Source organism: Quercus suber, unplaced genomic scaffold, assembly GCF_002906115.3.
Source record: "Quercus suber isolate HL8 unplaced genomic scaffold, Cork oak 2.0 scaffold_501, whole genome shotgun sequence".
Taxonomy (NCBI): domain Eukaryota; kingdom Viridiplantae; phylum Streptophyta; class Magnoliopsida; order Fagales; family Fagaceae; genus Quercus; species Quercus suber.
In genome coordinates, this window is record NW_027069950.1 from 1,485 (window position 1) to 28,383 (window position 26,899).

At 36.7% G+C, this 26,899-nt stretch overlaps 1 protein-coding gene across 1 annotated transcript; it reads left to right on the forward strand.

The window, feature by feature from the left end:
- The first annotated feature begins 16,496 nt into the window (after positions 1–16,496).
- On the forward strand, positions 16,497–18,090 carry LOC112035285 (uncharacterized). The gene is made up of 2 exons (XM_024068112.2): positions 16,497–16,968; positions 17,126–18,090. Exons 1-2 carry the CDS (start codon positions 16,599–16,601, stop codon positions 17,851–17,853), a joined length of 1,098 nt encoding a protein of 365 aa, XP_023923880.1. The 5' UTR covers positions 16,497–16,598; the 3' UTR covers positions 17,854–18,090.
- The last annotated feature ends 8,809 nt before the right edge of the window (positions 18,091–26,899 follow it).

Sequence of the window (26,899 nt, forward strand, 5' to 3'; positions counted from 1 at the left end):
ATAAGTATAATGTAACAAGTAAATTGCGATCAAGTAAACATGATGTGAAACACGTGAGCAACTTGATCATACACCAAACAGTCATATGGAAATGACCACAATGATCATATAGCAAAGCAAATGATCATCCAAACATGCAACCAATAGAGCACAATAGCATAAAGATGTATGCATGTCTAACACATAACCACGATGCGATGAGAGCAACAAAGCATAGATACTGAATGTAACTCAAAGCACCATAAAGCAACATGAAAATAAGCATAATATAAAACAAAACAAGACAAGGTTTTCTCAAAAAGAATGTCTTCTCTCTCTTAGTATATATATCTCCCCTATGACTTTCTTGCCCTACGAATGTGCACAAGATAGAATTTCTCCCCTTGAGAATATGCATATGAGTTATATAGAAATAACGAAACACATCGGTATACTCTCCAGTATACTCTCCCCTTTTTGTCACGAATAGACAAATTAATCAAGAGGAAGGAGGGAAAGAAAAGTAGATATGAATAAAGATAAAGATGCATGAGGGGTGCAAGATAAATGAGAAAATGAAGCTCAAATGAAAAAAGTAAAACATCATAAAGTAAACATGACATGCTATGGATGATGGAACAAGGTGTAGACCAATGGCATGGCAAGGACACAAGAATATGTTATATGTGCAAAAAGGTCTAAAAAAACTTAACTAGCAAGAGTGAAGTGCAAAACATGTCAAGTGATTAAGTGTGTGTAGCAAAGGTGCATCTAGTGTGCACGTGAGGTGCATGACCAATGCATGAGAAAACACTCAGGGAGAAAATGTATAAAACACACAACCAATGATCAAAACATGATAAATATGAATAATTATGCCGATCCCCAAAGTTTGGTACTCATCGGAGTCCAAAACAACGAGAAAATGTCATTTAGGCATTTTATTAACACTTAGAGTGCACACACTACACATGTATGTTAAATAATGCATGAACATATGAAAATCTTGCCTAAATATATGTTATTTTTGCCACAAGGGGCCAACATCGAAAGCATATCAACATTTAAAACAAAGCCCAATAAAAAAGATTGACAAAAATTAAGTTTTCCAACTTCCATTTGAGAAAATCCCAACTAAAAACATAAGACCCCAAAAACATAATTTAAGGATCAAAATCAATGAAAAGAATTAAATATTACCTTAGAGATGTTAATGGAATGAAAAACAATTGAATTTAGTTGGTTTGGTGTAGAAACATAAAAATTGGGTTTGGAGAAGATGGGAGACATTTAAAACAAATGACCCACGAAATGCCCTTTAAAAGCTGATCTGGAAATTTTCATTGGTAATTTTGCTAGTTAGCATCCTGTGAAATTTCGCTGGTATTTCGTTGGTAAGCCTTACTCGTGAAACAGTTGTGAAACTCTCTGTCCAAAACTGAAAAACTTGAGAATTGGACCCTTTAACTCGTGACTGAACTTACACATAAAATAAGTCATGAAAACACCCAGAAAACATGTTTTTTCACACAAAAATAACTTGAAAAACTTTGAAAAACACGGGTGATTTAAATCACTTCCAAAAGCAAACAAAAAGAACAAAAATCTTTTGGTTTGATCCATAAATGGTTGAGCACATACACATCACATTTGAACATGTACAAACACACAAATGAAATAGGCATTCATTGAACATTAAACTTGTGTGAGTATCAAATGTGAAATAGTTCTTAGTCTAGAGTGAAGTTTCAATGATGAATTCAATCAAGTCATACACAACTGGTACTAAGTCAAGTGGTCTATCTCAATTATATAAATGAACATATATGACCTCTTACAAAAATAATTACAAAATCTTTGAAGCTTTTTCATTTGGTTTCTTTACAATACATAACATTTGATCATTTTTAAATAATACATCTCATTTTGAGATCGGTGTCTGAAATTTTTGATATTTCAATTTTGAGAGTAAACCTTTGGCTTTATAGGCACCATACATTTCAATACAAGTCGCTTTCTTTTTTTTCTAGTCAAATACTAGTATGTGCGGCAGCTTTAATAGCTCATTATCTCTTTTCATTTTGAGATTCACATTAGTTGAGCTCTTTAAGCAAAAACATAAAAAATGTGGGAAAATAAATAGGTACAAGTCAATGATTGTATCAAAACCAACAAGACTATTGACCAATTATTTATGATAGGCTTGAAGATCGATTTGCAACAATCACATATAGATTTCAAGATTTTTTCCACAAAGATAGATGTGTATACATAACAAGCTAAGCTTGTAAGTGCACTACATCATTAGTACGAAGGTACTAGGTCAAATTCACATGTGATATGTGCTCAAACATATACGATCAAACTTTTTGAATTTTTCACTTTTTATGTGGTTTTGGAGTTTTACTCATACAAAAAAAAAGAAATAAAGTAAGATCAAAAACAAAAACAAAACAATGCATATAAAGAGATGCATGATGCACAAATGCATAACAATGAAGCATTTAATGCATAAAAGGTCCTACAAAGATCGAAAGAATTAGATCAAGGACCAAAATAGCATAAGCTCAACCATAGGAACCCTTCCTCATCCAAACAGAATGATTGTTTGCAATGAGTGTCTCATAGAAGTAAGACAAGGGTTGGAAGAATGAGAACCGGAGATGCACATAGACAAGGAGGTAATAACATTAAAAACTTTCTTCAACAACTTACCATTTTCCATCAAATCCGATTTAGTTTGCAAATTTAAACTTCCAAGAAGCTCAAGTTTCTCTTTTCTTTTTATTCTTTCAAGAGCTTGAAATTTAGAGCAATGAGGTCTTACATGACCAAAGACACCACAATGGTGACAAACAATGTGTTTAGGTCCACTAGGCTTTTTGGAAAGGGATTTAGTGACATGGTTTTGTTCTCTCTTCAACTTGGAGCATCGAGGTCTTATATGACTAATTACACCGCAATGGTGGCAAGTTGGAACAAACTTAGATCCATCCAAAACCTTAGGTTGAGACCTAAACGGAGGCTTTGGCTTAAGAGCTTTTCTCTCCATCTTTTGATTTCTTTTGTGTGGAGGAATGTACGTAGATTTTTCTTTAGAGCTAGAACTCACAATAGACACAAAATCGAGTACCACAACATGATTGCAACAAATATTTTCATCATTTTTAGCAATAGGTTCAGCATCAAACACTTGGCATGCATTTTAAGAGATTCATTTTCACATTTAAGATCATCAACTGGTTTGTTAGACAAAACAAGTTAGCTACCATGTCCATATTCAAACACTCAAACTCCTTTAGTTTTTCAAGAGAATGTTCAGCAAGTTTCTTGTACTTTTCAACCAATTTATTGGATTCATTGAGCTTAGCAATCAAATCATCATTTTCACAAATGAACTTGCTGAATTTCTCATGAAACTTCTTAGCCTTTTTCTTTAAGAGTTTGACATTTTGAATATCAACAACAACACCCATAGATTCATGTAACATAGCACCACAATCATAAGGATTATCACTCATAGAGGCATTTTCACAAACACATGACATGTTACATTCATCAACATCCAAAACATCCATAGAAGCATACAAAACACTATCCATGACAATACACATAAGGGGTCAAAGATCACACTTAGAGGTAATGAAACCATAGCAAGTGTACCCGCTTTGATACCAATTGAAAGCTTGAAAATGTGTTAAAACACAAGAGCTTGTTTAGACCCTTAATAAAAAGATTACGGCTCGGTTGATTTTATTCTAACTTAAACTAGGTGCGGAATAAAGTAAATGAAGTGCAAACAACCGATACTACTCTAGTGTATAAACATGAACAACAAACAATAAAAGTAAAACACAAGAGTAAGGGAAGAGAGATGTAAACACAAGATAACACGGCGATGTGTTATCGAAGAGGAAACCGGCAAAAAACCTCTTCGCCGCCCTCCAAGTGGTAAATTGATCAACTAGACAATAAGTTGGGATACACGAATAGCAAGAGACCCTCCAAGCCTAATCTACCCAATGTACCTAAGCCCTCCAAGCTCCTACTCCAACAAGGCTTTTTTGGAATCATGTCTTATCTAACTTTTCGGATCCCGTAATATGGTTGATTGCATCCGCCAAGCCTTACCGGCTCCTTTTGGCAAATCCCTAAAGCTTCTTAAGCTTCAAAACACTCTCTACACTCTGAATAGGTGTGGGTTGTGTTTGGGTACAATTCTCCTCTCAAAGTATGACAATGCGAGAGGGAAGGAGAAGAGGCTACAATAATTTCTCACTAAGGATGGGTAACTTTCTCTCTAAAAGATGGGTGTGTGTGCTGTAGAAAACCTATCTAGAGTTTTTCTCTTTTTATGACCTTCTTTACTTTTGTGGATAATGAGAGTATATATAGTATGGGTGAAGGGTAAGAAAATCACACTTAAAATTTCCTCCAGGCAGAGAGTTTCACGGGTATCTCGTGAGAAGGCCTTACTCGCGAGACACTCGCAAAATCCTCCAAGCTGGCATGACTCTTTAGCTTCCAGCATGTGCTGCTCACGTGGCTCTTTCGCGGGTTAGCTTCTAGCGAGACACTCACGAAATCTACTGATTCTCCACTTCCTGCTCGATTCTTTACCAACTTAATATGAAACCCAATACAGTAAAATCCCACAAAATACAAGGAACAAAATTAAAGCAATTACAACACTTTTTGTCATGTAATAAAGCCAACATAAAACATAGTTGTGAATCACAACTTTACAATAAGCAATACCATGGCTCTTGCAGTGGCAACAAGGGCTTTCCTCGCTTGGCCTTTGCACCAACACCCACGGCAACAACCTCAGCCTTATCTCTTGACACAGCCATTCCAACAGGACTAGCACTACTAGAACCCAACAGTTCTTCTCTTTCAACCATGACCCACAAAAGCAAGAAATATTTATACAAAAATACGAGTGACAAAAAGAGAACCCACTGCTACCATTGAAAAATAAAGAGGAAAAGAGTCTCTGTTTCTCTTGCTCTTGGTTAAAAACAAGAAAAAGAAGGTGAAAAGGCTCTGTTTCTCTCTCTGCCTCGCCAAAACACTATGTTGCTCTCTCACTCTCGGTTAAAGACAAGAAAAAGAGGAAGGAAAAGCTTGGTTTGTCTCTCTACTTTGTTGAAAACCCGGTTTCTCTTTCTGCCTTGGCCAAAAGTATGTGTTGCTCTCTCTCACCCTTGGCCGAAAATAAGAAGAAGAAGAAGAAGAAGAAGAAGAAGAAGAGTCTCTCTCTAACTCATTCTCTCTATTTTTCGGTCTAAGAAAACTAGAAGGGAAGCAACCAAGGCCAACCTTTTTATTAGAAAATGTGAAAGTTGCAAGTGACAAGATATGGAGAAGAGACTAGCATTTATTGCAAGAAACCTGGGGAATAACTGAAAAGCCACCAAGGTGTTGAACGTGGGAAGTTACAAAAGGCCATTATGCATAACTGCTACCAAATTTCAAATTCGCAAGTGTGACCAAACAAAAACTGCTCACACGTGACTCTAGGGGCTAAATGTTGAGATACAAATTTTTAGACCATAATCTCATTAGCCCACTCATTAAAATACCCATACAAGCCCATGAACTATTTTGGGCCCACACAAATATTTCCTAAATACTTCCCACATATTACCCAAATATTTTCTCCATATTGGGCTCCCAAAAAAATTTCCCATATAAGCCCCATAAATTATTTTGGGCTATCTCACAAATATTACCCATTATATCCCACACATTACCCAACTTGGGCTCTCACACAAATACTTATTATACCACTACCAAAATTGGGTCACAAAATTATACCATCTCTACAAAAAGCCCAAACTCATTTATCTTGTGGGCAAAATCCAAAAAGCCCAATAAGACTCTTTTTACAGAGCCTGTTGCTACATGGAACCTCTAAAGTCCGTTGCTAATCGGCATTCTTATAAAGCCCATTGCTACACGTCACTTTTACTAAGTTCGTTGCTACACAGCAATATTTTTACAAAATTTCAAATTATTTACAAAAAGCCCAAATACTATTTTGGCACCTATTTACAAAAACCCAAATACTATTTTGGCACCTATTTACAAAAGCCTATTATTATTTGGCACCTATTACAAAAGCCCAATATTATTTTGGCAACTATTTACAAAAGCCCGGTAATATTTTGGCAACTATTCACAAAAGCCCAATATTATTTTGGCAACTTTTACAAAATACTATTTTATAAAAAAAAAATCCAAAACTATTAGGCAAACAATTATTCTATTAAAGCTCAAATATCATTTGGCAAAAACAACTACATTATGCTCAAAACCCAAAACTATTCCTTGAAAAAAACATATTTTCATATACTAAAGTCCATAACTCGTGGGAAGCATATATTACTCATCTTTCAAAACTACTCCTTCTACAAAATTTATGGGAACTATGCTTATTTTTTCCATGAGAAACTCTAACTATAAAAGCCTATGTATGTTACCCATGCCAAAACTATTCATTCTGTAGGAATGAACAAGCCCAAAGAAGCCCAACAACAAGGCCCAGCCAAGATAGCTCATCCTATGTGCTAATCTCAGTAACCAAGGTTCACTTGAGTAACTAAAGTGGTTAGACTTGCTACTAGTCAAGTTTCAGCACCTAAGCTAATAGCTGGGGCCTATTGTCATCATTTTCAGCTTGTCAAATGTTGTTAAATTTTAAAATACTCGCAAGTTTACGAACCGTACCGAAGTATAGTTTGACAAGAACGAGGTCGAACTCACAGGGACTTGAATGAATGTAGGAAAATTAAATCAAATCTTAACCAAATTAATCCTAATCTAGTTTAATAAAAATTGGTTGTTTTGAAATTAATTAAACTAAGCAAATAATAAAATTAAGCAAATAGTTAAACTAAGCAAAAGATATAAAACAATAAAAAGATGTAAACAATCAAGGGAAAGAAATTAAGGTTTTGGAATCCGCCTTGCAAGTCATATCAGCATATATTTATTGTCATTAATTTTTCCCACCTCACTACATGATAATCTAGAAATCAATCTTGCTATCATGGAAAATATTCTCGTTAAAATCCTTATTTTAAAAATCAAAAGCATGTTCTTCTTCGCTTCTTAAGTATAAAACCAAATCATCAATTGTATCCGTAGCCAAACAAATCACAAGATATATCTAATTCTAAAAATCAAATCATAACTTGTATCCATTGACAGACAAATCACAAACAATATCCAATTTTATAATCAAGAATTAATAAACCAAGTATTCAATTAATTAAGACAAATCCTAAATCATGAGAAAAACATGATGAACTCATATCTAGAATCCCATCTTAGTCAATTGATATGAAGCAAGAACAATTTAATTCATTAAAGAACAACTATTGTGGGAAAAATCAAATCACATAAATATTACTGATAATCCTTAACAAGGTTTCATCCTCAACCCTAATTATAAATTTAGCTACTCATGGTAATTGAAATAAAACAAAAGAATAAAATACTAAACATTAAACTAGACAAATAAAATAGAGAAAGAAATAGTCACAATGCTATCATGGAGAAAAGTTACAGAGAAGCCACATGCGGCACTGCCTCTTGCTCCAATTTTCTGTTTTGCATCTTAGCCCTAGCACTAGCCTCAGTCCCCCCTGAATTTTGCCCTAAAAAGCCTTTAAATAGGTCAATGAATCCTATTACAAGTTGAATTCCCATTTGGAGAAAATCCCAGATTTTAAGGCTTCACTTAACCGACTATTTAGGCCCACTTAACGTCAGAATTAGGGCTTCTGGTAAACTACAAAGTTGTAGCCCTTTAAGTTAAATTTTCAGCCCAACTTAAATCATCTCGATTGGACATCTGAGCCGAAAGTTATGCCAAAAATACTAACTGATGTGCAGGCTGGAATCCTAATCCGAATTGGACTTGGATTCGGTGCAAATTTCCTTTGATTCCTTACTCCAATTGGACTTAAATTTAATATTCATGCCTAGCTGGATATAAGTTGGCTTGATTCAATTGGCCTAACCCCACTTTGCATGTAAAACCCTTGTTATCTGCAACACAAAGATATTATATAATCAGTCACAAAATAACATAAAAGTAAGGCCAAATATGTAGATATGTGAGTACTTTATCGTATATATTTCATGCACATCATCAAATCAGTTCAGAAGGGGACACATGTCTAGCTGAGCTTACACTCTTCCTTGGCATGCTGATTTTCATGCTTACTGATGTGACATAAAGCTGTTCTAACAAGACATAAGGTTGTGAAGTTGTAGCCAGCCATTCTCTCCCTCTTCTCCAACACAATTAGTCAAGGAATTAGGAGCAGCCATGAACAGACCATGGAAGCTTCTAGAATAACTTGTAAATAGCTCATTACCATGCCAATAGAGAAGAACTCTCTCATAAACTTCTCTATTTTCCTCTCTCTCTAAATTTCTTTAAGCTCTTAGTGAGGTTCTGAGTTCTTAGTTTCAAACTCAGAAACTTAAGCTCTTCAGCCCCTAGCTCACAAATACCCATCACACCTTTACTTATAAGCTCTTATCCATCCTTAGTAGAAAGTCCCAGCAGCTTTACTAAACTCTCTCTCTCTCTCTCTCTCCCTCTACTCATACTACCAAAATGACCCACACTACTCACTACGTATACTATATCCATAAGCATACCCTGGTAAAAGTTCAATATGTGTGTAAAACACTCTTGAACGTTTAGATCCCAAATTACAAATTACTAATTCGAGCTTATTATCAAACAATTGATGTGTGGAACATGAAAAGAAGCCAAACACAGAATTGATAAACAATCTAAGCCAATTATAATCACATCCACAGCAGAAAATAAAAGACAAAGATAAAAGGAAAAGGGATGCAAGCACAAGGACAACACGCGATGTGTTATCGAAGAGGAAACCAAAGCCCTCGGCGTAAAACCTCTCCGCCGCCCTCCAAGCGGTCAATAATCCACTCGAAAATGTAGTTGGGATACATGAACAGCAATAGACCCTCTAAGCCTAATCTACCCAGGTACCTAAGCTCTCCAAGCTTCTTGCTCTAACGAGGTTGTGCCGAACCTTTTTATTCTCTAGCTTACCGGATTCCGCTATAGCCCATAGCATCAACCAATAACCATTGGTCCCTTTCAAACTGCTTCCCTTAGCACCAAAAGACCTTCTCGCAGATGTGGGTGTGGTGAGAAAAGGATTTGGTCAATGATTTCTCAAAGATGTATCAATGGAGAGGAAAAGAGTAGAGGAATTTGTAGAATCTCTTAGTGAAGATTGGGGATGAGGCAATCTTGTTTTTCTCTAGGGTTTCTCTCACAAAATTCTCTCTAGAAGCTCTCTTGATTTCGTGGGTATAAGGGTCTATATATAGTGGTGTGTGTTTGGAATACGAAGAGTTAGTTTTTGCCAAACAGGGTAAGTTGGCGGCTTGTCCAAGTCGTGAGTTCAAGTCGCGAGGTAACAGCTTGGCCAGTCTGGGACTTTTGTCCTGTAGTGTGACAATTGGCGTGACCCTTCACCTTCCCACATGCTTCTCACGTGCACAGCATTTGGCGGCTTGTAAGTTGCGAGTCAGTCGCGAGTCCTAGCCGCGAGTCTCTGCTTCTTTACACAAAGATGAGCAATTCTTCACACTCTCTTTACACACTACCCTTACATGAATCCCACCTAAATACAAGGTTACTAAGTGCTAAATTACAAGCAAATTGGCACAGAATAAAGCCAACAAGATGGTTGATAAATTTCAACCTTACACCTGGCATAATAATGATGTTGCTGTGCTAGCTAGAATCTCTCTCTCCCCATTCATCTCACACTAAGCTTTCTCCATTACTTGTTATAATGGAATCCATAGTGTTTGTTTATTCATTTACTATTGAATGTTATAATGTAAATGGTACTATAGAAATTTTCTCTCATGTTCTTGCATTAGAGGACTTCTTCTCATTGGAACCTATGAATGGTGCTTTTGGAGATGCAGACACTCTCCATAATCTGTGAAATAATTAACGGCGAGATGTTTATTCTGTTCTGTCTCATTTTACTGCTAGAACATTTTACCGTTGGAATATATTATTGCTGGGCTATTTCTTTATTGCAGTATACTTTTTTGTTATGCTATTGTGTCTACTATAGGAAACGTTTTTGGGCTATCCCATAATCCTTGTCAGTCCCAACCTAGGCCCAAGGAATAAAATAAGGCGAGTTCTCTAAATCTTCACCAGTAGCCTTAGGGCCATGCTTCAAGCCTATTGTTGAGTTTCGGTTTAGCCCTTAACCCAGCACAAATCTCATTTGTTGGAAGGAAAACATTTCCGCCCCCGACAGTACATATCTAATATCAAGGTAAACAACATAATGAACACTTAATGATAACTTCAACATTAATATACATGTGTAATGTATCAGTACTATAACTTGGCCTCCCCAAAGTAAAATTCCTGTGGTTTTGCCCTTAAGCCTAACCAAAGACTTGCATACCAACGAAGAACTAGGTAGTGGCGAGTTTGTGCAATGGGAGTAGCATAGATCTCACAAACTGAGTGATTCGTACTAAATTCTTCTTCATTATAAATCCTCACTTTCTTACAAACTTTTACAATGATATTGATTGGAGTGCTTTCCAAAGATTTTTGAAGGGGAAAGGATTTGTTGCAAGCTAAGTTGCAGCAATTCTTGCAAAAATGCACACATGTCAATACCTCAAATAGATACATGTTTAGGCTTATATTTAAATGAAAACTTCTTTGGCAAGATTGAATTTTACACCAAATGGCCATTTGACATGTGTGCATTTTGCAGGAGTTGTTGCAACTTAGTTTGCATCAAATCCTTGTCCTTTTTTAAGCAAGTGTTGCAATCAAGTCTATAAGGAAAGAGGATAAGAAGAATGACAAGCATGTTTAATTACAAAAATAAAGCAAGCCCTAAATGGGTTCAGGAGTGTACCTAACAACATCCATTCAATTGTAATTAGAATAAATTAAAGCTATGACTTATGTTTGTTTGGAACCAATTCTATTTTTTTATGGACAAAGATTTGCCAAACACTAAGTTGCATCAAATAGAGGGAGAGAAAATGAATTTAGTTGCTATGACAATGAATTTGTCATAGCACTCAAAATAAAGCTACGACTTTTGTTTGTTTGGAACCAATTCTATTATGTTGCTATCATTTTATTTAGTATGACAAAAATAGAGGGAGAGACAATGAATTAAAGTAAAAGTAATGAAGAAACAGAAAAGTGTGGAAGGATTTCTTTCTAAAATAAAGTAGATGAAGGTGTAAAGGCAAAGTATATGTAAAGTTAAAACCGTTCAAGATATTATTAGAAAAAGACCATCCAAAATGAACGTGTAAAGTCAATTAGTCAATATGTTTAATATCATAAAAAAGTGGAGGAACAAAAATCAATTACAAAGAAATGGTGATGTGGCCAATGATTCATTCCATTTGGTTTATTTTAGTCCACTTCAGTCCATTTAGGCCACTTTTGTCCATTCAGGCCATTTCAGTCCATTTAGTCTAATTCTATCTACTTTGGTCTATATGGTCCACCTCAGTTCATTTAGTCTAATTTGGTTTACTTCGGTCAACTTTTTTTATTTAACTACATATCATTTTATTTTCACGTCTTTTATAATTGCAATCAATGATTCACTAATTGGCTTCTTAAAATGACTAAACAAGTTTAAGTCATATAGAAATTAGGAGATTGCTATACCTATGGTTTTTAAAAAAAAAAAAAAAAAAGCTTTTAAATATGATTCACTTGAGCACATGAAAGCTTCTTCTTTTTTCTATTGACATATAAAGCTCATCTTGTAGTAGATAAGTTATTTTACATACCATGGCAGAAATTCCATTATACATAAATTTATTGTCCACTCAAATCTTTAACAAGAATGATTATATATATTTTCATACAAGTACTCAAAATACTTAATATGACTCTTCTTAAAAAGAAGAAGTTAATATGACAAACCGAGGCCACATGAAACAATCTCTTTATGTTAATGGCTTTGTTGTGTGGTTGGAAAAAGCACCAAATTTTTTATTGAAAAAAAATCGACACAAAAAAACTGTAACTATCCCACAAATTATACGGGCTTGCCAACTAGTTTCAAATGATAGTATATTAATAATAATATTAAAAATAAGTAGATGAACAGGAGTGTGAAACCTGCACGGATGGCCATGGGGCCTTGTGATAAAGAAAGAGTGTGCTGTATCATTATTTAGACCAGTTAGCTCTGATGTCTTCCACAGGAAAATTTTCCCATCTTCAAAGTGAAATGAGGAAAAAATTGGCCTTTGTCCTTTTTAAAAAAACAATCTAGCATTTTGCCCTCTATCTCAAACTAATTAGGGAAATGCCCCTCTTTTGAAAATCGATTTTCAAAAAATCGAGTTAAGCCATATAACAGCGTTTTTAAGGAGGCTATAGTGACGTTTTAAGGACCTATAATGGTGTTTTGTAACTCGATCTCCATGAAGCCGAGTCATAGGTAAAAAAAAGAAAAAAATTTGCTTGTAACTCGATTTTATGGAAATTGATTTACAAAACGCCACTATAAGTCCTTAAAACGTCATTATAGGCTCCTTCAAAACACCGCTATAGGGTTTCAGAATTTTTATTTTTATTTTTTTATAACTCGATTTTAAGAAAATTGAGTTTCAAAAGAGCGGCATTTCCCTAATTAGTTTGAGAAATGGGGCAAAATTCTGGATTTTGTTTTTTGAAAGGGGCATTTGCCCATTTTCTCCAGTGAAATAGTACCCTTCTAAAATAGAGTTGAGACTTGAGACAACGTCCAAACGCAAAAACTTCAATTGATAGGAAAAAAAGGTTTCCTCCAAATACGCATTTACTTATTGAACTCTTATTCAACCCAACGTTTTTACATAAATAAATGGGTAAAAACTAATTCATACACACCCTAATATACAAACTAAACCGTACATAAATCATGACTTTAAGTCACAAATTCCAAGTAAATATATGATGGTTGAAAGGCTTATTCCTCCAATAGGGCAGTATTGTGTAGGATAAATTGGTTTTGCATCTCATACAAAAACACGCAATGGAAGTAAACAGATCTACTTCATTCATGTAAGACAACATGTAGCATACAAATTTTAGAAACAAAGAATAAGAAAGCGTACCTTGATGCAATGAAAATAAAAAACGAAGATAAAAAAGTACTTGGAAAGACTTTCGGTCTTCACTCTAATTCCACATTTTGCCCAAGAAGTGTGGTCTTTCAATCAGTTTACACGTACTTGTCCAAGAGAAACATATAAGGGAGACTACACAGAAAATTTTATGTATGTTTCTCTTTTATACATATCTGTACTTGACAGTTATTTTATTTAATAACTCTTATTAAATAAATAACTGATTATCTAATTGGATTAGCCTATTGGGCTATCCCATTGGGCTTTAGTGTGTGGCTTGGAGTGAGACCAAAAGGGACAAATAAGACTCTTAACTCCAATGGGTTTTGGGCCTATTTGTCAACTCTTGACAAGCCCAAAATTATATTTAATTATATTTAATACCACTATATAAATATAATTGCACTTTAGGCCTTATTAATAAATTATATTCCTAAACTTTATTATGTAAAATATTCTTAAGTACTCAGTATATTATTCGTAATAATACAAAGTCATAATTAATAACTGTCACTTTGAAGATTACTACATTTTAATCCTTAAGTACTCGGTATAATCCTCTAAGTTATTCATATATTTATATTTATGAAATCCAATTTTATAAAATATAAACTTTAGTAACTCTTTATTAAAGTGGTTAGGCCCAATATTCTGAATAACTAAACCCATTAAACTTATCTCAAAGGAATATTTTATATCTCTATAAAGAGATTATGAATTCCATTTTGAGAATATGTGTTCCTTCAACATTATATATGATTACCCAACATACTGAGATTTTGACCATAAAATTAAACTTCACTCCTGATATATCAAAGTAATCTATATTTTATGATCGAGTCCACTATTCTCTCAGGATTGAGAGTTTATGTGAATAAAAGTTGTGAGATTTATTATTCATTTGACAGTCGTTAATAGAATAATAAATTTTACAGCAGTCAAGTTTAATATGTTTTATACACTTAAAACATATCAACTTATCAACTAGAAGTCTCTACTTCCATGATCAAGACAAATTATCTTAGTCAATATGATATAGTTTTCGCAGATGAAATGTCCAGTTTTATTACCAATCACGAACTAAAATTCTGAGTTTTACAAAGAACTTGTGATTTATATCTTTTGTGACTAAATTACATAAATCACATATTATGCATCTCAATGACTATATGATAATGTCCAAATATTTATGTTACAATTATTTAAGATAGTAATAAAACAATTTTATTATTAATAACAAAATGTCATATATAGTATCATACAATAGGATTTTAGGGCACTTATCCTAACATATTAGACTTAAGAACTGCTAGGCTAGCTTTAAGAACTACTGATTTTTTTCCCCCCCTTTTTACGCCATGTAAGCTTAAGTCAATCCAGGAAAGCTAAACAAGCCTACAATGACCTATTTTGAGCAGAAATGAACCATGTTTGTTTCATTCCCTCAAAGGTCTCATTAATCGTATTAAGCAAGAAATTGCTGACCCTTTTCCTAACTTAGCAGCCAATCCCAGCCGTGGTTCATAAAAAAATAAGTGCATGCATGGATCGATGGTGGTAGAGCTTGCCATGTGGACTAGTTTCGTTGGATTGATTTATGATAGGTGGTGATTGGCATTTGACCAACACTGTCAGGTTTGGGCGGCAAAAGTGTGGTTGCATCAACTGTGTGGTTGATTTGTTTAGTTCGAGGGACTCATAACTTTTCTGAAATCTCCATACTGAAGTACTTGTATAATGTAATTGTAGAGGCAAAATGTATATATCAAAATGATTTGTATATCAATGAGGCGGTGATTCATTCTAATAATCTAATCAATCAGCCATATTTAGTGCAAAGAAGACAAAAGAAAAGAAAATCCTTATCAACCAAGTTTGGATAGAGTATCATGGGATCCAAGGCATTATTCCAAGTGTACTAATCACATGAGTGGTGCGTAATCAGGACGTTATCCAGGACCAATTGGCTCATGTGCCCATTTTTCTGCAAATTTTAGAGGCAGGTTGAGCTGGTTTCTTTAATTACAGATGATTTCACGCTTATCAAAGGCTATAGTCATATGTAATGTTGCATGAAATCCAAGTTATTTTCTCCTAGAAAAGTTGTCTCTTGCTGGTGACTTCTTAAGAATAAATTTGAATGCACGCATGCATGCGCGAGCATACTCATTTTTATATATCTTGATTTATTAATTTCTTAATTGACAGGCAATCCACTAAATTTCAGCCTTTGAGGGGAAAATTATTGTTTTAATTTCTAGACTCTCAAGTGTCAATTAATTAAGAGAAATTATTAGGTCTATTAGGAAGATTACTGAAGTGGTCTTCCTAATTGATGAAACAATATCACATATGCAAATGTGTGAGTAAGTTTTCTAATCAGCACAAAAAATAAAAAAAATAAAAAAATCACCAAGTGGACATCACATTTGCATAAGGGGCATTTTTTTGTCAGTCAGTAGTCCTCCTAGTGAACTTAATAATTTCTAATTATTAGGTTAATTATTAGCTCCACCAAGAAGACTGCTGAAGTGGTCATTCCAATCAATGATGTCACATTTACCAAGTGATGTTACATTCGCATAAAGAACATCTTTTTTTTAGTTAGGAGGACCACTTCAGCAGTCATCTTGTGAACCTAATAATTTCTAAAAATTATTAGATCTATTAAGAGGACTAATGAAGTGGTCCTTCCAATCAATGAAACAATATAACATATGTAAATGTATGAGTTAACTTCCTAATTAGTGCAAAAAATAAAAAAATTACCAAGTGATACCACATTTGCATAAGAGGCATATTTTTATTATTTGGGAGGACCACTTCAGCAGTCCTACTGAAGTGATCTCCCAATTAATAAAACAATATCTCATATACAAATGTGTGGGTTAGCTTCCTAATCAGTACAAAAAATAAAAACTAAAATGAAATCCTTAATAAAAGAAAAAATATATCCATAAAGAAGTCACCCTAATTAGCTTTATTTGAATGTGGCTAAAACTAAAAGAAGACATTTAATGGTGGAAATTTGTTGAGGAAAATCCATTTAACTAAAAATAGCATTAGAATTTGCATAATATTTTTTCTCCTTCCAAAGAACATTTGCGTCGCCTACACTTTCTTGCTCGATAAAAATGTTAAAGTCATTTATATCAAAAGCTTAAGCAAACGCAAACCTTTTTAAGTTTTGTAAGGGACTTCTTACAAAAAAGATGGTACAAAACTATATTGTCAAAGCAAGGAATCTTAAGAATTTATGTGAAGAGGAAAATCGACCTGAATTAAGGCGAACTCAAAGGCATAGTACCCACCTGGACAACCCTTTTTAAAGGCCCCTTCGCACCCTACCCCTTTCACATCTCTCTTCCATTCTCGTATCAACAAAAAATCATCTAAGGAGAAGAAAAATACACGACTTAGTTGCAATGGATAAGAGAAAGTCATGCATTTTGATGGCTTTCTTTATTCTATTGCTATCCATGGATGCCATCTTTGTCCAGGCTGCAGGCAATAGTAATGCCAACAATGGCAATGGAAATGGCAACAACAACAATGGTAATGGCAATGGCAATGGAAATGGCAACAACAACAATAACAACAACAGCAAAGAAGATTATGACGTGTTATCACCAGAGTCTGATGGAAAGGAACGAGCAAAATGCAAAGCAAATGGAGCTTGTTACGCCAAAACTCTTACATGTCCAAATGAATGCCCACAGAGGAAGCCCAAAGAGAACAAAAAGAAGAAGGGATGCTATGTTGACTGTAGTAGCAAATGTGAAGCCACTTGCAAATGTAAGCTAGCTAGCATCCTTTATTAACAACTTCTTTATTTGAATTTGTGATGAGCAAGTTTAAATTTTAATTTGTATCTCTATTGCTGATGCTGAGAGCTATGTAGATACATGAAGATGTGTTGAATTTGAACTAATGTGGACCCATTATTTGACAGATCGAAAGGCCAACTGTAATGGATACGGCTCCCTCTGCTATGATCCTCGGTTTGTTGGGGGAGATGGTGTAATGTTTTACTTTCATGGAGCAAAGGGGGGAAACTTTGCTGTTGTTTCAGATGAGAACCTCCAAATCAATGCCCATTTCATTGGAACTCGACCAATAGGAAGGACTCGCGACTTTACATGGGTCCAAGCTTTGGCTATAATGTTTGAAAGTCACACCCTTGTCATTGCAGCAAAGAGAGTGACACATTGGGATGATAATGTTGATGCTCTCACTGTAAGGTGGGATGGTGAAGCAATTAACATCCCTACTGATGGAGAGGCTGAATGGAGGACCAATGGTGAAGAAAGAGAAGTGGTAGTGGAAAGAACCGATGATGCTAACAGTGTAAGAGTTAGAGTTGCTGGGCTGGCTAAAATGGACATTAGGGTGACACCTATTGGAGAAAAAGAAAACAAAGTTCACAACTACCAGTTACCATCTGATGATGCCTTTGCTCACTTGGAGACACAATTCAGATTTTTCAGTCTAACAGATCTTGTTGAGGGAGTGTTAGGCAAGACATACAGGCCTGACTATGTTAGCCCTGTCAAGATTGGAGTTCCCATGCCAATGATGGGTGGGGAGGACAAGTACCAGACTCCATCCCTCTATTCACCTCTTTGCAAAGCTTGCAGATTTCAGAGGCAGTATGGGTTTGGTGAAGTTGCTCAATACTAATTATAGTCAAGAATAATAAACATGAAGTTTGCCCAGTGCAAATGAGATTCAAGAAAAGTAAACTTTGTTCTTTAGCCAATGAGTTAGAACGTGCATCTTGTTTTGACTCTTCAGCTTTGTATTTGATTAAGAAAACAACAATAAGGGCTCCAAAGTTATGTCCAACTCAATAAATATGAATAATACTAATTATGAGTTTTTTTTTTCCTATATAAAAATTATATGTCAAATGCTCTATATCTTCTATTGTGATCTGGTTATACAGTACTATATGGTTAATTCTATAGATCATTGCTAAATGCAATCAATAGATAATTTTTTTTTCTCGAAAATATACTATTGATCTTGAAAATTTGGACCGAGTTCCATTTTAATCCCCAAAATTTGAAAAGTTATTGTTTTAGGCTTCAAAAAAATTATGTATATATATATATATATTTTTTTTTTGCTAAATAGAAAAATGGAGTTTCTGATGTGAGTTCATCGACCCTACGCCATGTGACTGTAATTGATAATATCATGTGTACCACATGGGTCTTACTTGGGACTATTGCTCGAACCATTCCTTTTTCGGTGTTGGGAAAAGAACTTTTACCATCAAGTCACACCTCATGTGGTAAAAATTATAGATGTACCGAGTTAGTTTTTTTGTAGTCTTACTGTTATAAACGCAATCTCCCAAATAACAATTTCTTTTTGTTCTGTGTTCATTTGCCTGCCATTTCATCCTCTCTTGAGTAGCTATCAAGTTTTTCCTAAGCAAGACCAAAATCTACTATCTTGTCCTCAAATGGAAATCCACAATATCTACTTTGGCGGTGCCTGGAATGTAAATATGTAATCTAGTAGCCTTGGGAGAGGACACAATACACTGCTTTAGAGGGAGTAATTTGGTGGCTGAATGATAATTGGTGTTAATCCAAAACTCAGCTAGTTAGCCACTCTACCCATTCTTTGGGCCTATCACCAGCAAATGACTTTAGAAAGTGCTTTTAAGCTTTTATTCAGTATCTTAGTTTGCCCATCAATTTGGCGGTGATATGAAAATGACATGTCAAGTTCCACACATTGCAGCCACATCAGTTCTTCACAGAAGGCTACGGTAAAGACAGGGTCTATGTCACTCACTATTGAGGAAGACATCCCATGTAATTTGAACATATTTTGCACATATAATGCTCCAACTTTGGCTACTGCATATGGATGGGACATGGCAATTAAATGAACACATTTGGTGAGCCTATCTACTACCACAATATCACATCATGTCTGTGAGATTTAGGCAATTATTCTACAAAATTCATACTAATGTCAAACCATGATTTGCTGGGAATTGTTAGTGGCTGTAGTAAACCCAGCAGGGCTACAAGTCTTTCATTCTCTAGCAGACCTCACTTCTCTAAAGTGCTTCCTAAAATAATTTTTCATTCACAACCAGTGAAAGCACCTAGAATGGCTACCTAGATGGCTATTGTGAATATATGCTGCAACACTAAAGGCTTAAGATTGCACTTAGGTCCTAAAAGCATCCTCTCTTTGCAGAGTAGTAGGCCTAAAAACACCCTCACATTTGGATTTGAATTGGGTGCACTTGGCGTAATTACTCCCTCTTCACTCACAAACTATTTTTACCATATTTACTTTTAACTTTAACTTTTTAAAATTTTCTCATTTTTTTTATTCAATGGTTGAGATTGAAAATCCTTTTTTCAACTCTCAATTTTAGTCATTAAGAGCTATTGCATCAGGTGTAATACCTAATCTAAATCACTCACATTCGACTATGATCTGCTTGGAGAAGTCAAATAAGGCCAGGTTTAAGTAATTTGCCACTGTTGTTTTATGCTAGTGAAATACATCCTCAGCTTATAGGGTTAATCAAGAGAAAATAGGAAGATTTTCTCATACAGCAAGCCTTTGACTAGGATTTCTTGATATAAAGGTTGACTCTTGGGATGTTTCCTTTTTTTTTGGCCACTATCAGTTGGTGTGACTGTAATGGGGCTTAGATGCAGAGCATAACTAATTAACTAGCTCCATTATGACAGTTATTCTTTTTGTGTAATTATAAATTTCCATAACATGGCATTCCGTTAGTTTAGGTTATCTTTGATCGGACTATTTTTTACTTGGACTTCTTAGCTAGTCAGTCTATATTATTGTTGTTGGGTCATACAATAACATGATATCTATATTTCTTTTTCTACTAATGGTAAGTTGCTATAAGAGCTTGGATTTGAAAGATCAAAATTATAAAGAAAAAGAATAGAATAATTCCTCAAAAAAGGGAAAAAAAAGAAAAAAAAAAAAAGAAAAGAGAAAGAACAGCCTGGGCCTAAACTCAAGTACAACGAACGAGCCCATGACTAATACCCAAGCCCAAGACCTGAGGCCTAAATCCAACCTGAGTACTCAACAATTTATGCATAAACCGGAGCCCAATGAGTCAAAAAACTAACAAACCCATCACCAACGCCGAAAATCCACTAAAGCTGTCTACTAGCCAACCGAGGCTTAAAAGTGAAAAGTGAAAACATAAAAAGCGAGATCAAGCCCAACAAAAAGAAACCCATCTTTTAAGATTTTTGTTTGTTTTTGAAAATTTTCATATTTGTTTGACGGTGGACATAAGGGAGAGTAATTATAGTGGCACAAAATAAGTCACAAATTTTGTTGTAATAATCTTACATAACATATTATTTTATTTATTTATTTGATAAATTATATGATAGATTATGATTTTTGTTTGTTACTTTTACATAGACCCATAACTTTTCTCGGCCACTTAAAATCTGTTAAGTAAATAATTGTGATAAAAATTATGACTAATTTGTGTGTGTAGGGGCCTTTTTTGTGTTGTGCGTTGGGCTGGGCTGCTTCCTATGGTGATGGGCCCGAGTATTTTGAGTAGGAGAGTTGAGACCGGCCCAACTGTAACTCACTTTGGGCCGGCTTATGCGCAAACTAGGCCTCGTCCGCCAGGAGTGTGCTTACGGCAGACAAAGCTGTTTCAAATGATTTACGACAGGCAGATAAAATACAACAAAAGAACAGGATATAGTGACCTTTCCTTGATGGAAAATAACCAAGTAATCTCTATTTTTATGACAATCACAGTAATAGCAATGGCAGTGATAATAATGGCTTTTACAAAAGAAATAAAGGATTAAGTGATAATATGAGTTAATCGAAAATAAATGTCAAGTCAAGTTTAGGTTCGCAGAGGCAAATACCAAAGAGGAAGAACGCCTCCTCTCAATGAAACTAATCCCCCATGAAAAGATCCTGCCGTGGGGATTAATGACTTTGAGGGAACCGAACCTAAATGATTAGTGCCTAAAGGAATCTCTACTGTTTACTTGCCTCCAAGAGAGTAGGATTTCGAGGGGGAGAGAAGGAAACCGACCTACTGGTGCATGCCTATTATATTATCTTTCTTTTGCTTTCTATTTTCTCTCTTATCTTTTCTTCTTTCCTTTCTTTTTCTTTTGTTTTCTTTTTCCTTCATAATGCCTCTATTTTTCGATCCCTTTTACATGGCACGACAAGGGTCCTTTTATAGGGCCTGCCGTGACCGAATTTTACCACTTTATCCCTTAACTGTCTTTGTTTGGTCTGAGCGTACTTGCCAACCACCAAGGAGCTCGTCTGTATACCACTTACCCTCGCCAGATAAAGGCAGGTTTGTGTCGTTTGTTAGTCCGCCGTGGCACCCTTTCCTGCCACGGCGTAAATGCTTTTCTCTCTCTCCCATGGCATGCACCCAACGGTTCTCCCCTCAACCTTGCCTTTTTTGAGCGGTCTGTCATCCCAGCAGGACATACCTCCCAAAAGGGCTTGGGTAGGAACCGCAGAATAGGTCTTTTCCTTTCTCCCCACCACCAAACCACACCCCCCTTACCTCTTACCTCTGACCCATAGCCCCACCACGTCTCATATTGGCTGGGTATAGGCTGGTGGTGCCTGGGCCTTGCGCGTGCTTTCCTGTTATGTATGTTCAAAATCTACCTGCTCCTCATGCGTTTGTCGCGATCTGGAGCTTTGTTTGCACAGTCTGCCGCGCTTCTTTGTTCTTTTACGTGGGCCGTTGCATAATTCACTGTTTCCTTTTTGGGGCTGGGCTTCATTTAATACTGGGTTTTACATTTTCCTTGGCCCATTTCTTGATTGCCACCATGTCCAGCCATACTATTCTGTCATTCCTGCTATAATGACTTAATCCTGCCAGTCCTCTTTTAGACCTGCCGTTTTACTCTCCTCCCTAAATGGTTTTGCATGACCATGGGCTTTCTTACTTAGGGGCTCTTATGTCCCCTTGGGCATCTTCGGCCCATTTACTTGTTTTGGGCTTCCTCAGCCCATTTACTTGCTTTGGGCTTCCTCGGCCATTTTCCTAACTTTGTGTTCCCATGGAATTTTACTTACTTTATTGGGCTTCCCTGGTCCAATTACTTTATACTCATCCTTGGGGTTTGTGGGCTTGCCAACAATCCCCTACTCTTTGCTTACATTACTTTCAGCCTGCCGCGGCTCATTCTTACTTTTTTTTTTTTTTCACATCATACACTGCCCATGGGTTTGTTATTCTCTCTTTCCGGGCCTTTCGAGCCCACTTACTTCCTCAAGGCCCATTTATTTATTTTATGGACCTGTGACTCATTATTCCTACTGCTTGGGCTTAATGGTTTTATTCTATGCTAGCCATTTCTACTTGCTGCCTGCGTTGCTGAGTTGGGCCTCCTTCTTGTTTTACAAAAATGACCCTCAACATTTAGCCCTCTGAACATATGGAGCATTCCTGCAGTTCATATGTGAACAAAAAATAAAAGGACCTTCTTGTCCTTTTCACTCTTCTTCTTTCTTTTCCTTCGCGGGCTTTTTTAAACTATGGAGTTCTTTTCATATATATATATATATATATATTTCTTTTCCTACCGCGAACAGTAGTAACTCTTTGAATTTCCCAAAATGGCAGTTGCTTTAAAACATAACCGCTGCCTCATTAATTTCATTCTTTTCTCGATGGCTGACTAGTTGCCTCCCTTCATGCTGGCATTAATAACCCAGGTATTTAAGAAGAGAGTCCCTTTTCAATGCAGACATAAACTCCTTCTATTAAAAAATATCCTACATGTTTTCCTTCCTTCACCGTTTTCTTCTTTTCGAACACCCATTCCTATCTTACTCCGATTAAGCCCTCACGCCATGGTACCAGTGAAATCTCAAGCCTCTTCCCGCTGTAAAGGAAAAGGGATCGTTTCCAATCCTCCGGTAGGATAAGAAATGGAAGAAGAGGCCGTGCACTCCGATTCGGACCACTCTGATGAGGAAGAGGCACGGCGTGACCCAGATAGTGAGTACGCCCCTCTGATCGATCCTTGGTATAATATCAGTCCTTACTTCCCCAAGACTTTTGGTGATTATGTGTCGTCGCTGCCGGGCCGCGTGTGGCTCACTCTTTGTCGGTGAAACCCTGATTTTTCTTGGACTCCGGTGTCTTCCTCCATCTCCAATCTGGTCATTCGTCAAGGCGTTGTGCTTCCTGTACCTATCCATTTCGAGTTTGGGTCAGGCACTGCCTCGGGTTGGAAGGAGTGGGTTGACAATGAGTTATCTGACACATGTTTCATGGGTTTGCTTCAGAGGGCTGGTGTTCTAAAGGCCGTTGCCCTATCTCGAAGTCTTTCCAATTTTTGAGACCTCTACAACCTTCGTCATTTGGTTTACTGGTGGTGTGCCACCATTCACACATTCCTCTTCTCTTGCGGCAAACTCACCATTACTCTTGAGGACGTGGCTAATCAGTTGCTTTTATTGATCCTTGGTGACGTTGATCCTGCCACCATTGAGCTTTCTCTAGAAGAATAAGCTATTGAAGTGGAGTTGAAGAAAGGGATGGCTGAAAATGCTAAGTTATCTTACTGGGTTAGTTCTTCTTCCAAATTTTCTATTGTTGCTCGCCGTGTGGCTTTCATTGCTTTTTGGCTTTGCAAGTTTGTCTTTAGGTCCCATCCCCATTACGCCATAAAGCCTTTGTATTTTCGTTTGGCCATAAAAATAACTGCCGGAGTGAGTCTGCTGCTAGCCCCCATGTTCTTGGGGCATCTATATGTTCAACTGGATATCTTGCGAAGTGACGAGAGTCAGGCTGGCTCCTGCCACATAGTCACTTTTTCTGTACATAGCACCATCCTGCAGCAGTTATTATTCGAGCGTTGTGCCCAATACTTGGCGAAGTGCAGACCTGTTAGATTTGCTAAAGAGAAGTACCAATCCTGTCCGTAGGTAATTACTGACTTCTGCGGCAGATTCGAGTCTGATTTTCCTCTGGCTTTTCGTTGATCCGGTTTGAAGCCCATCGACCATTCCGTTGTTGAGTCCTTTGATGAAGGTATTGATTTTTCCTGGAGAGCTTATAGACATTTGAGTTTTGGTTATACTTGCATTGATTCTGCAATGGGTTTGTTTGTTGATACTGTTGGTACTACCACCTCTTTAGCCGGTTTTGATGAGACTGGTATCACCTATCTGGCAGCCACTAATGCCGGATGGTTGCCCTATTTAGCAGATGAAGGTGTTAGGTTTGTCCATTATCCTGCCAACCGGGTAAGGAGACAATTTGGGCTGGATCAAGATATTCTTGCTAACCTCTCCTTCCTCGCAGAGTCTCCTACTTCAGTTAGACCTTTTCTGTGGCACACTGCTTTTGATTTTTAGAGACAGCGCTTCAGTGTGGTTATGGTTCCTGGTTCTTTGAGGGAGGGCCTTTGCATTCCTGCTATGCACGACTACTGGCAGGCTGTAATGACCTCATTTGAGTAAGAGTTGGTTGGTAGTCGCGGTTTCTCTCTCATACCTCCTGAGGGACTTAGCATGGTTGTCTCTCCCAATCCTTGGTTACTCCTTCTTTCCAGGTCCGTGCTGGCCTATGCCAAGAAATAGAGTCGGTTCGCCATCTTTGAATGAGATGAGGAGAAGAAACGATGGTGTTAGGACATATATGTTTTAATGTGTTTAAGAACATATGTCACTTAGTTATGTAAATTGGCTAATCCTTTGACAAAACGCACTCTGCTTGTAATTGGGTAGTTCTAGGTGTTTTTAATACTTCAAGAAACAATGTTTCAAGCTCAAGTGTTGAAGTCATCAAGTCTGTCCAAGAGAAAGCAAGTTGAAGTGCAGAATTTTTAAAGCTCGACACCTCTCGATAGCTACCTCGACACCTGCTATCTGTCGAAAATTAAAAAGTCAGAATTCCAATCTGATTTTCTTGGGATCCGTGAATATGTTTTTGGGCTTTCTTTTCTTCTAACCCTAAACATATAAAAGGATTATTTTAAGAGCCGTTTTGGTAGACACAAGTTGTATTATCATTGAGCAATCTCTGTTTATGCAAATTGTGCTCAACAAACAAGGTTCTTGACCTAGTTCATCTTCCATCAAGAAGTTGTTGTGTATTTGCACCATAGGGTTTTGTGACCAAGCATCTTCCTGCTATTCATCACGTGGATGAACTGAAGAACTTTGCAGCCAACCATTCTTTCTCAAGTTGGTGTTCTGAAGTCGTTGATCCTTGTGCATATTTTCTCTGTTGAGAGATGTTTAGAGAGTTTATCACTTAAGTGGATCCTTGGTTGAGAGTGTGTTAGATTGCATTCATGTCTGTGTTTTCCCTTCTCGAAAAACTGCATTTTTATGAAGTCTCGACACCTACCTCGACACCTCCTCGATACCTGGTCATCTGTCGAGCTTCTCTTGTTGTTTCTTATCGCAATCTCGATAGATGCTCGACACCTGATGGATCGATCGAGAAAATCTCTGTCCCTCGATAGATTCTCGACACCTGTTGGATCGATTGAGATTCACTTGTGATGTTTTAAGTCTTCTTTCTCGACACCTGTCTCGATACCTTGTGGATCGATCGAGATTTCTTCTGTCCTCTCGACAGCTTCTCGATACCTTGTCGATCAATCGAGCTTCTTGATTCTGCATTTGGCCTTGATCCTCGATACCTCTCGATACCTTCATCTGTCGAAGGCACAATTCCTCGATACCTACCTCGACAGCTTCTCGATACCTCTCGACACCTCTGCTGTCGAGATTTAATGGAGGTTCAATTTAAGTCCAGATCGCGATTCTGAACTCATTTTGCTCGATCTCTCTCGATCTCTCCGCACCTGTTCATCTCCCTTTCACTCTCCTTTCACTCAAATCCTTCAACCCACTTGGATCTTGATCATTTCTTGATCATTCTTGCTCAAATCACTCGGTAAGATCTCTATTCTCTTCCGTTTTCATGCATTTCATGATTTGAAAACCTAGTTTGTGGGATTTTCATAAAATTTGGGTTTTTCAAAATTGTTGAGTTTTTATTGAAATTTTGGGTTGGGTTTGTACTTAAATGATTTCAAAATATCATACATTGCATTTCATTTGCATTATAATGATATTTACATGCATTTAGATGTGTGCCTTATGTTTGTGTGCTACTAGGATTGGATTGGGCTGAGCCCATGATGTTTTTCTCTTTACATGACACATGCCCATGCATTCCCATGCATACGTTCTTGTTGTTCAACATATTTAATATATTTGAACTGTGTTTGGGACTTTTCTGATTGTTTCCCCCCTTTTCTATCTTTTCTCATTCTTTTACGTTAGTCGTGTCTATGGCACCCAAACGTAAGTCTACTCCTGCTCGGAACCCTCTGCGTTCTGGAGCTTCTTCCTCTTCAGATAATACTCCTTTTAACATTCGGTTCCGTGATGGAGATGCTCATAAGGCATTTTCGGAGAACTTTTCCAAACGAGGTGTTCATTCGGAACGCCAAGTTATTCTGGCGGACTTCGCCGATACTGACCTTCCCTCTGTCATTCACAGTAGGGATGGGGGTCACTGTGTGACATCCCGGTCACTTGTCCTCTCGTGCTGATACAGGAGTTCTACTCCAACATGCACGGAATTGATCTTTCAGTACCTCATTTTATCACTCGCATTCGAGGTATGCGCATTCCTGTCACACCGCAACTTGTTGCGGATGTGCTT

Coding starts and splice junctions, on each gene's coding strand:
- LOC112035285 (XM_024068112.2), top strand. CDS start 16,599: ATGGATAAGAGAAAGTCATGCATTTTGATGGCTTTCTTTATTCTATTG. Junction 16,969..17,125: donor ATGTGAAGCCACTTGCAAAT/GTAAGCTAGCTA, acceptor ATTATTTGACAG/ATCGAAAGGCCAACTGTAAT.